The sequence below is a fragment of the Gadus morhua genome, chromosome 21 (assembly GCF_902167405.1).
Source record: "Gadus morhua chromosome 21, gadMor3.0, whole genome shotgun sequence".
Taxonomy (NCBI): domain Eukaryota; kingdom Metazoa; phylum Chordata; class Actinopteri; order Gadiformes; family Gadidae; genus Gadus; species Gadus morhua.
In genome coordinates, this window is record NC_044068.1 from 19,089,144 (window position 1) to 19,100,557 (window position 11,414).

The 11,414-nt window shown below is 46.2% G+C and overlaps 2 protein-coding genes across 3 annotated transcripts in view; one reads left to right on the top strand and one right to left on the bottom strand.

Annotated features, from left to right (window-relative positions):
• Positions 1-2,427: 2,427 nt before the first annotated feature.
• On the bottom strand, positions 2,428-7,119 carry paplnb (papilin b, proteoglycan-like sulfated glycoprotein). Its single transcript, XM_030346170.1, has 9 exons — positions 6,251-7,119; positions 6,054-6,133; positions 5,665-5,774; positions 5,446-5,506; positions 5,239-5,341; positions 4,873-5,003; positions 4,265-4,504; positions 3,901-3,983; positions 2,428-2,482 (listed from the first exon to the last, which is right to left on the bottom strand). The coding sequence occupies exons 2-9, from the start codon at positions 6,105-6,107 to the stop codon at positions 2,428-2,430; spliced, it is 837 nt and encodes a 278-aa protein (XP_030202030.1). The 5' UTR covers positions 6,108-6,133; positions 6,251-7,119.
• Positions 7,120-9,984: 2,865 nt separating this feature from the next.
• drc1 (dynein regulatory complex subunit 1 homolog (Chlamydomonas)) overlaps positions 9,985-11,414 on the top strand; it is a 9,395-nt gene continuing 7,965 nt past the window's right edge. Inside the window, exons 1-2 of one of the 2 annotated variants that reach the window (XM_030344569.1) lie at positions 9,985-10,257; positions 11,319-11,414. The exon at positions 11,319-11,414 is cut by the window's right edge and continues 45 nt beyond it. In XM_030344569.1, the coding sequence (XP_030200429.1) occupies positions 11,338-11,414 (77 nt within the window). In that variant the 5' untranslated portion in view covers positions 9,985-10,257; positions 11,319-11,337. Of the gene's footprint in view, positions 10,258-10,814; positions 10,899-11,318 lie in introns of those variants that run through there. The other variant, XM_030344568.1, reaches the window with a different exon arrangement.

Genomic DNA, 11,414 nt, shown 5'->3' on the forward strand with positions numbered 1-11,414 from the left:
GAAGCGCAGTTCGCGTCGCGGGAGATCACCGCGGATACGACCAAGTATTACTACGTTGTGTCAGCTCTCGGAAATTCCACAGCATCCAGAGTGGTGAGCCTCCTTAAAAATCCTCCGGCAAGGGAGAAGTATGCGGCACTCAAAGCCCACCTGTTGAAGACATTTGAACTGTCGGACGCTGAGAGAGCCAGCAGGCTTTTCTTACTTCAAGGACTCAGTGACAGCAAACCTTCTGAGCTCCTGGCCCGTATGCTTGATCTCATGGGGGAGCACAAACCCGATTTTCTTTTCGTTCAGTTTTTCCTGCCTCAGGTGCCTTCCCAAGTGAGAGCTGCATTAGTAGCTCTTACGTCGCTCCTTTGACACTGGACGACTCCACCCTCATCGCGGCCACCACTTCTCGTCGGCAGCAGTCTTCTGACCCCAGCAGTCTTCAGGCCCGCAGCAGTCTTCAGGCATGTGGTTTTACCATGCAAAGTTTGGACCTAAGTCTCTTAAATGCCGTCCGCGATGCAGTTTCGGCGGGTTGGGAGACACCAGGGCCGGCGCTCGGTAGTGGCCATGAGCGTCGGCCACGCTGGCAGGCTGCTTTTCATCCGCGACAGCATCTCCATGGTGTTTTTTTCCAAGGTGGACCTTGTCCGGGGATATCATCAGGGGCCTATACACCCACTGGACATTCCCAAAACAGCAGTGATCAAGCCGTTTGGTCTGTTTGATTACCTGCAAATGCCATTCGGCTTTAAAAACGCGGCTCAAACTTTTCAACGCCTCATGTACTCTGTTTTACGGGAGCTGCCTTTTCTTTTTGTGTACTTGGATGACATCCTGGTGGCGAGCACGTCCAAATCTCAGCACCTGGCGCACCTCCGGACACTTTTTGAGTGGCTCAGCCAACATGGGCTAATTGTCAACCCGGCCAAGTACCAGTTTGGTCTCTCCATCATCGATTGCCTGGGACACAGAGTCACTAAGGATGGTGCAGCCCCTCTCACATTGAAGGTGGAGGCGGTCGCACAGTTCCCACGCCTGCTCACTGTCAAGTCTGTCAACTCACTGCAGGAGTTCCTCGGCATGGTGAATTTTACCACCGTTTCATCCCTTGAGCCGCCCAGCTCATGCGGCCCTTGTATGAGGCTTTGCAAGGTAAGCCCAAGCATGCTGTGGACTGGACTGAGAGCAGGGACAAGGCTTTTGTTGCCACTAAGGCAGCCCTGGCGAACACCACCATGCTGGCACATCCTTCTCCGACAACCTCCATCGCCATCACCTCGGACGCCTCGGACTACGCCTTCGGTGCCGTCTATGAGCAGTGGGTGGGCGGGGCCTGGCAGCCACTTTCCTTCTTCAGCCGTCAGTTGTTCCCCAGTTGCGGACTTTCGACCGGGAGCTGCTTGGTCTCTACCTGCCATCAGACACTTTTGTTCTCTGTTGGAAGGTCACACTTCACCGCTTTTGTCGACCACAAGCCGCTGACTTTCGCCATGGCCAAGGTGGCTGAGCCGTGGTCCGCCCGCCAGCAACGTCATCTTTCCTACATTTCCGGTCCAAGCTACTGGACAATGCGAGGCTTTTCGCACCTGTCCCCCCTTCCCGTCACGGCCTTCCTCAGTCGCACATCCCCACTTGGCTTCGGAGGGCTGACTACGTTTTCATTCGCCACAACGCCCACAGTGGACCGCTACGCCCGCCCTACGAGGGCCCGTTTTGGGTTTTGGAGATGGGGGACAAACATTTTGTGGTGGACATGGGGTGAAAACCGGAGCGAATCTCCATTGACCGCCTCAAGCCAGCTCCCTTGGACATGGCCAGGCCCATTGAATTGGCCCAGCCCCCACGACGTGGACAACCTCCAGCTCTGCCCCCGCCCCCTGCTCCCCTCCCACCCCGGGACTCCCACACTCCATGCCCCACATCCGTGTCATGGCGGAACACCTGCCGCAGTTGTGGCTCCTCGACTTCCTGTATGACACAGCCGTTGTGGCCGGTTAATACGCCCGCCTCCACGATGTTTTGTTTTTGTTTTCTTCTGTTGGTGAATTCTGGGGGGACGTGTGTAGTGAGTGTAACATATCATAATTCACCTATGTTGTTAAGTGTTGTTCTATACACTGTTGTAAGCATATCATTTACTGTCTTGGTTGTTCAGGGATCGCTGTCCCTTTAAATGTTAGGAACGCCTCATGACGTAGAGCCCCATGCGGGATTATTTCTACTTGCAGCGCATTTTGACTTCATGTTTTTCTAAAGAAATAAACGAGTCACGAATTCGTGTGCTCAACGTGAAAATTTGTCTTTTTCCGTTTAATGCAATTTCCACAAGACAATGGTTATGATGATTGGTACAAACATGCCTTATCAAAGTAACACATCATCCTTATACATCATCATCTGTGATGTATTTGGGCATCAGGGTTTCACTTCCCTTCAGCCCTTCAGAGAGTTCACTTCCTTGTTCTCATAGCTCTCCGAGAGGTGGGGCCTGCATGCGGGATCGCCCTTAGCGATGGTTTCCCACACTTTCTCTGACAGGCTTCCAGTGAGGCAAAGTTATTGGTATTGCCCTGGCAACTTCCATACCAGAAATCTGTGCATTTCCCCACACCGGAGTCATAGTAGAAGCGAACCATCCAGGTGTCACAGGGACCCTCCTCCCTGGGCAGGGAGCAGATATCTCCAGTTGATGGAATAGCAGAGGGAGATGGCGGCTGATTGACCAGATCACAATAAAAAAACAATAATAGCGGTTAGCTAAGTGGTTTGTTTATATGATGTTTGGGTAGTGAAAATCCTTGAAACCCAACAAGAGAGCACATAAAATGTATATTCTTACCACCGAGGTCCGGTACTCAGGGCATCCTGCCCTTCCAAACCCTTGAGCAGCAGTTATCCCATCTATACAACAGCCGTACCTTAGGAGGCAAGAGAGATTCTTTGTTGCATATCATTGCATGCAATCAACGTTGCAGAAGTTGCAGGTCGATTTAATCTCCATATTGTTTTTGTTTGTTTTTTTAAATATGAGCTGCCTGTAAATTCTGGCATAAATTTTGCAGATGTCAAGAAAGATGCAGAGCAGCAAGTATACCTGGTGCGAACGCAGTCACCACCGGGGCATCCCCTATTCCTAAGGCCAGTGGCAGTAGTGTGTCCGTCCGCACAGCAGCCATATCGTGACTGCTGACAGGGGGATCCGACCACAGTGATGCTCTCACGTGGTCTTGGAGCTAATGTGTGAACACAACATTGAAAAAATAAAAAACATGGAGAGCTACTTGCCTACGGCTTCCTTGTTAAAAATATACGTTTTCTAATTAGCATTTTTTATACAGCAGAAGGTATGTTTATTTTTACGATCAAAGTATTGCCCCTGGTAGTGAGGTAGTACATAAAACAGCGGGGAACTCCGTGTCTGCCAGTGAAAGATTTAAACACGGAAAAGAAGAAAATGATAACCTGGAAACTATAGTTGCTTATTATATCACCTGAGAATACAGTAATTAAAATCAGAGGCGTAGACCTATTTTCATTTTGCACATTCCCCTAAGGCTACTTTTTTATCATGCATATCTGCCAGCGATCGAGATGCATGTTGTTAAAGAACTTGTTAAACATTGGCATGTTTGAACGTGCCAAGAAGATTAGATAGAAACACATGGTCTGGCATACCCAACTGCTCTCCTGGGATGTAAGGCACCAGTCCTCTTGAAGGGCTTTCATTGGCTATTGTGCCCTGCATACTTGGGACCCCTGGAAATAATATACAAGGTTATATCCATAGAAATACACACACACACAACACAATACAGCGACCAGGGGATAGGATACATACTCTGGGCTTCTGGGCAGGGCTGCGTGTTGCATGACTCCATGGCGACAGGACTTCCGGTGGATCCACACCTGTGCTCTGGATAGGGGTTGAGGTCTGTATCATAGCACCCCGTCCGCCTGTCTCTGACGCCCCCACCACAGCTCCTGGTGCACTGCAGAGAGCGTCCAACCACAACCCGTCAATCATTGTAAATAAAGCCAAACTGATGGGGGGGGGGGGAGATCCAGATAGCACAATGTACATACCAGGCCAAAGTCACCAACATGCCAGGTGATGTGGAGGGGGCACCGGGACCTGTGGCAGGGCCTGAAGGCCGGAGGGCGCTGCAGGCCACTACAAGCGTGGTCGGCCAGGTGCTCCCCAGAAGGACCCGCGCAGTAGACGTCCCTGGTCTGCTGGCCTTCTCCACATGTCACCGAGCACTGATGGTACTCGGGCAATGCAGTCGGTCTCGTCCACCGTGCGCGGGTACACCGGGTCCTGGAGCATGCATTGCACGCTGCGGTACTGCATGCCTCCGTCGCAGCTGACTGAGCATGCCCCGTACACGCCGGTGGTGTAGGCGTAGATTTGCGTGTCCCTTAGATGAGGAGCCACAGGGGCCCGCGCCGAGGAGGCAACGGGCTGCTGCACGTCTTGGTCCAAGCCCAGGAACTCTCCGTGGATCAGTGGCTGTGGAGGAAAGGGAAATGCTTTTTCAGTATGGCTCTCTAGGAACATGAAGATACGCGGATAAGTCATGGATTAGAAACTTAACACTAGATGGAAATTGTATTCAATGAAAAATAAACCAAATAAAAACACAGATCAAAAACAAACAACAAATACATACATATTTAACACGTGGGCTGTTGCCTGGAATGTCCAGTTTAAATCCATAACAACATTTGACGAATCTAAAGTGTGAATTGGCACAATTGTGTGAATTATGAGACGAGGTGTTGAAGAAAGTACCTACATGTAGACACCCTTATTCCATGTTAAAGCCTATCTTAAAACCAAATTTCATGTTCAGAAGTTGATTGCTGTGAAGATCCTACCCTGCATGCCCCATCCACACAGATGCCACGGCGTCCCTCACGGCAGGGGGTCCCGTCTACCACGGCGGCCCTCTGTCTGTAGGAGACGTTTCCTCCTTTGGGGACACAGTGCAGCTCGCACACATTGGAAGCTACAGAATAGAGAGAGATTGGTAAAAAATGCTCTCATAGATTAAACTTGTTGTTGAAGTTGTTGAAGTGATTTTATAATACTTGTTTCGGTACATTCTGTCCAGAGTTTCAGACAGGGAATTTAAATTAGTATTAAATACTAGTATTAGTAGTGCCTTTAATTATTCACAGCTTTCCATGATGGTTGTGGCCTTAGCTCTAGAGTGAAATTTTAAAAAAAAACATAACCTTTACCTCCATGGTAAGGCACCCATGAGTGACTTTTTCCCTGGAATGCCAGTCTGTCAAACTCTGCGCACTGTTCTTCTCGGTAGTCCCTGGATCCTATAGGACATTCCTGCATGGTCAAAGGATAGAAGGTTTGTTCCATTGAGAGGAGGGAGATTGAGCTAGAGGTTGGAGAAAGACAAAGAGTAGGAGAGAGAGATAATTGGAAACTACCTGTGAGTTACAGATGCGGTATGACTTGGATGATCCCACACAATTATGACCTCCATCCGTCCTGCAGGAGAGAAGAAGCAATATTGGATTAGTGTAATAACAAAATCTGTATTTAACATTTTATTATTTATTATACTTAACATATATTGTTTGTCTTCGTTTCTCTATCATACATTCTTACAGATTTGTCTATGGTTTATTATATCTCCCCTGTCCTACCTTTGGGTGATGCACTTCCTGGTTCTTACAGAGATTCCTGTCCCACAGGTTCGACTGCATGGCCCATAGGTGCCATAATCCCCCCAGATGTCATGGCTGGGATTCGTTTGCTAAAACATCACATCAAGCACTAAAATAAGTACAAGAACAGCCTATGGAACAAACAATGTAGCTCTCAGGGAGACCGAGGTCAAAACCACAAACCACAAAACCACAGGAGACCCACCAAAATAGATGTGGTGGTTAAACATTGCATAACTTGAATATCAATGGTGGTACCGTATGTACTCGTTCAGATCTGTCAGGTTATTCTTTTTTATATTTATCTTTGATACTTTGCTAAGTTTTACAAGTAAAAATAATTGAAAGCCGTACAAAGTCAACCTTACAGAAAATACAGGCACAGCCAGCAGCTGAAGAACCAAGACCAGAAGGATGTCCATGTCCAAAAACCGCCTCTGAAGGACTACTGTTAGAGAGGCTCATGTTAGCATGTCAATTCAGGTATAGCATATTCAAATCATTAATATTCTCATATAAGTAAAAATAAGTATTGATTCTGTAAGAAGATGGAGTGCGTTCCTACCGTCGGACAGGGAATCTGTCCTGCAGACAGCAGTCCAGATGGGAGTGGATCCTAGAAGAGGAGGTGGCTGTACTGACACTCAGCTCTCTGTTTCTTCAACACCTCCAAACTATCCAATACTACAGCCCCCCGCCCCCCAGGTGTCAGGTTTCAAATGTTCCAATGTACACTATGTTCTAATTTTTTCCAAGTCTTTTTAATGAGCTCACACTTCTTTTTAGATTATTTTATAAAAGCAAAAAAAAGCTATTATAATGTACAAAACAAATGGTGTATACTATATATCTTTTCCCATGTTTTTTTCCCGTTTTAATATAAATGCAAATGCAAATCTTGGGTTTGAATCAGATATTTAATAGTTGATTTCAGTAGTTGCTACCACTCATTCTGAAGCAGCAATAAAAGCAGAAACTACGAAGCGGCGACACACATAAAAACATATAGGATCCCAGGCGGCCGTGACGGTGGCTTGGGCTGCTGAACCATAGAATGTCCTAGTTTTGCAGCCGAAACCACGAAACACACACTGGCCTATCATAGCACTGGCGCTGTGTGGAGCTGTGTCTCCGGAGGGGTCTGTGGCGGACATTTTTGACTCTATGCCATATGATGCACGGATGAAAGCAAGGCCTAACATCAGGGAAGAAAGGAGAAGCGATCTGTTGATGTGGGGCACAAAGTCGCCCACGTCCTCCCCAGTGGTGGGGTAGGCTGATGGATGTCCTGTTGAAATAGTGCTTCTACTGTTCACCCAGTAGGGGACATATTGGGAGGATGACACGAGAATCACAGATGCACGCACACAAATACATGAGTGCACACACACATTAGCACATTGACATACATGTGTGCCCACACACACACACACACACACACACACACACACACACACACACACACACACACACACACACACACACACACACACACACACACACACACACACACACACACACACACACTCACACACACATGCACACACATACCGTTGGTATGATAATCAGTTAAAAAAATGTCATATATCATGCAATATGCTACTCTTATTTAGGATCAGCCAAGCCTATAATGTTCTCCACTTCTCATCAAAGTTCTCCGTAGTCCACAAACCCCCCACCGACTGTTGTATAGAGAGGGCAGAGAGAGAGAGAGAGAGAGAGAGAGAGAGAGAGAGAGAGAGAGAGAGAGAGAGAGAGAGAGAGAGAGAGAGAGATCACCACCTCTTGTCTTCGAGCCTCACCACCTAACCCCACCCTCAGAGCTGCCGGTTCAGCTTCTTGGCCTGCCTCTCCCTGTCGTCGATGGCGCTCTTGGTGCTCAGCAGCTCATCCATGGTGTCCACCACCTCCTGCATGTCGCGGCCCAGCCCGGCATAGCTCTCCTTTATGTCCTCCTGCTGCCGTAGGAGATCCGTGGTCGTGGTGATCAGCTCCGCCGCCTGGTGGCTGCAGCCGGCGCGCAGCTGCTCCACCTCCGACAGCAGGACCTCCATGCTCTTCATCAGCTGCTCCAGGCGGCCCTCCGTCACCTCGAACCCCCCCGAGGTCCCCTCCGCCGCAGCTCCTTCCTCCTTCCCGGCCCCGGGAGCCGAGTTGTCCTTTTGGTCGGAGTCCATGGTGATCCTACGGCCCGTGCCCTCCTTCACTAATCACACAGAGATCTGGGGAGGAAAGCAGTTGAGCTGTAGCAGGTGTAGGAGCCAATGGAAAGTCTGGACAAGGAAGTTCAACAGTAACAACAAGACTCAAGAGGGATGAAGGGATAATGGTGGGAGATATACGAGCAACACTCCTGGGCCGTCGACCTGCAAGGAGTAATGCTCTGGACGGGGGTTGGAATAGGTTTGCTTCGGACTAATCTGGTCTGCTTTTAAACGTAGGACTGTCTCTGTGACCGCATTGGTCCAGGGCAGTTAAGCTGTCAGTGACTCATTGTGAGCAGAGTATCAGAAGAGCCAGGGAAAAAGAGAGGGAGAGTAAAAGTGCCACCTTCTTAATGACAAAGAGTGAAGCTGTGAAATTAACAAAAATAACAGCATAGAATATACTGAATCGGGATGAAAGATGTGTGCATTGATGCGCTTGTGCATGGGTCACCCAATGCGGGCTATAAAAGGTTTGATCCCGTCATCCATTTTGCGGTTGCAATCTCATGCACCGACGCCCCCCCACAGCGGGCTCTACACCTGGGGGGGTGAAGGGTGGGCGGCAGACACGACATGAGATGTACTGCCTGCCCTAGATCCTCCTTCTCCTCCCCCTGCCCCTCCTTCTCCTCCCCCTCCTCACCTATTCACGGCTGTCTGAGACTCAGATTAACGTCTTCGTTAACTCTGAACCCTCACATGCACGCACACACACACACACACACACACACACACACACAAACACTCGTGCCCACATCAATCAGTGCTCGTCCACCGGGTGGAACAGAAGTGCCACAAGGGAGTGATCAAGCGGTTCACAATGAATTCCTTTCCGGAGAAGGAGCGATATCAGAGCTTGTGTACATTGGCCTTTATATATGCCCAGGCGCACACCCATACAAATGCACAAACACACTCACATATGCACACACACATCAAATGCACAAATGCACAAATATACTCACATATGCACGCACACACACACACACACACACACATACACACGCACACACGCGCACACACGCACACATACAAACACAAACAAACACACATTTACGCACACATCTTGTTTGTTTGAAACAAACAATTGTCTAATTGTTTGTTTCAAGTTATGTGTTGGGACTTTGATCTGTGTTAGGGCTTGACAGTATCACCATGTTTCAATCAAAATCCAATCAAAATCCAGAATCTAAAATTCCTGCAGTGTTTGCGTCTTACCCATTGAATCAATTTAGTTGAATGCCTATTTGTATTTGGTACGAAAAACCGAATGTTTACGTATGAATGTCTATCAATTCCCTATAATTCTCCCAATCAAAACAACTGTTCAAGGTTTGATTGAATAATCCATTTGTCTGTTTCTTATCATCTTTTTTAAAAACACATGTTTGCTGCTATTGTGGGAATGACACACGATAGGCCTTGTCTCTTATACTTTTTAGGTTTAAATAATCAGCGAAATAACGCCCTTTATTTGTCAGGGAACAGCTCCAATGCTCCATTGTGTACGTTGCTGTGGAATTTACTTGAGGAATGACAATGAAATTATGTATGGGAACATGTAAAGCGTAAAGTGTTTGATCGTTGTTGTTGAAATATCGGCGCAATTCCAAGAGAGAGATATACCACAATAGATGAAAAGCTTTACATAAAAGTGTGATACATCAAATTATAAATTAGATCGACAATTTAGTAAAAAACACTGCTAGTTAGTTCTGGTGGGTGTTCATTTTAACATGCTATCTGTGTACTTCTATTATTTGATTTACAGCACTTTGAGATCTTAACGGCACCTTTTTACTAATGTAAGCAAAGACAACAGACAAATGAGAAAGAATTAACAGTCTCCTAAATGAATACTGCAGCATTAGGAAACGTGCACAGAAGACATTAAAGGCCCAGGAGATAAGGCACGTGTCAGGATCCCCACACCTCCCTCTCTTATCAAAAGCAGCCAGCAGCGTCCCTGGGAGCAGCGCCACGGGGAGATACAGCCACTACGCCCTCCCTCTGAATGGTGTTCAACATGCTTCATCAACATAGAAAGAACTTCCCACCCACACAAGCTCTTTCAGTTTCCCCTCGAACACACCAAAGGTCAATAATAAATGTCTAAATGTATTTTGAGATTAAAAGAAAAGGGGTTAATGCTATTATAATGTGCGCGCTGTGGAGCATTAATGAGAATCAGACATTAGAGTAGAATGTATTATTCCTTTTTGGTCTCACTTCTGTCTATCCATGTTCAAGTGACCGCAAAACCTAAACAATAAGAAAAACAACCAACCTTTGCTGCATTCTTTACTGAATTATATATTATTAGTCGCTGAGTACCCTCGTGTATTGCATAATCCAAAAGCCACAGGTAAGAATGATTAAAGAAATAAAATAATATATATATATATATATATATATATATATATATATATATATATATATATATATATATATATATATATATATATATATATATATGCTACGACAGGTGCAGGAAGAAAAATAAGCTTTAACAACTGAGAGAAGTTTGATCAAAATTCATTGTATATTTTTTAAATATAATATAAGACTTTATGATACCTGTCTTAAATAAGAGAAAGGAGGGTCTGCACACTGTTTTAATGCTCCAGAAGTGGATTTATTAACAGGCAACGTTTCGATCGCTATAGTGATCTTCATCAGGCATCAACATCCTTTCATGAATAACCTGTCTTAATAGAATCAATAGATTTGTAGACATACCTGGTATAAGCCTGTAGTGGTCTCGCCATTGAACAGCAACTGCAGCTGTTATGGATTATGATTTTTTTAAATGCCCATTAGATCCAATGCCTTCAGGGCACTTGAGGGAATGTCTACTCGTGTGCACAGCAGATAAGCAAGCTTGTGTATGTATGCACGTCAGAAATGGGTTGTTCTCCAGACTTTGAGGGAGCTGTCCAATCCACTGCTGTGTGAACCCCATGTTAACTTAATGTTATTAGACCCCCGGAAAAACTTCTCATAAAGGTACATGGGTTAAGAAATTAAACGCTTGTTGCAATATGGAAAGGGATTATACTTTATGGAGTTTAATCTTTAATTCAACATTTTATTTTGGCCAGATTCATTTTCTGGAAACAGGACGAAGGGACATTGTTACTTTTTTTGCTCAGCTGATATTGAGTACCCCAGTTATTACAGGGTTAGGGTTAGGGTTAGAACTGATCAAATGTTATCGATAACTCTGTTGACCATCATATAAGAGAAATTATCACGTTTAAAACTAGACAAAAAGTGGTTTTCTTGTTCACTGGCCCTTTAAACGACCTACAGGTCAGGACCCGTATCCATAGCAACGTCAACCAAACACAATACCGTAGGCAGAAATATTGATATCCCGTCTTGTCATCGTTACTAACGTTCAATCATTCAATCATTAATCAACAGCATGCAAGATATCTTCTAGATGAGTGGAGATGTGAAGAAACCAGTGGAGGTTGTGGTGTCTTCGTCGGAGGCAGAAATGCACCAGGAGAGAACTGA

Bases quoted from the DNA above. Each gene is read 5' to 3' on its own strand.
- paplnb (XM_030346170.1), bottom strand. From the start codon at position 6,107: ATGGACATCCTTCTGGTCTTGGTTCTTCAGCTGCTGGCTGTGCCTGTA. The intron at 3,984-4,264 runs GTACCATCAGTG...CGCTCTCTGCAG, and splicing joins AGACCGACTGCATTGCCCGA to TGCACCAGGAGCTGTGGTGG. The intron at 2,483-3,900 runs GTGTGGATCCAC...TCCCGCATGCAG, and splicing joins AACCCCTATCCAGAGCACAG to GCCCCACCTCTCGGAGAGCT.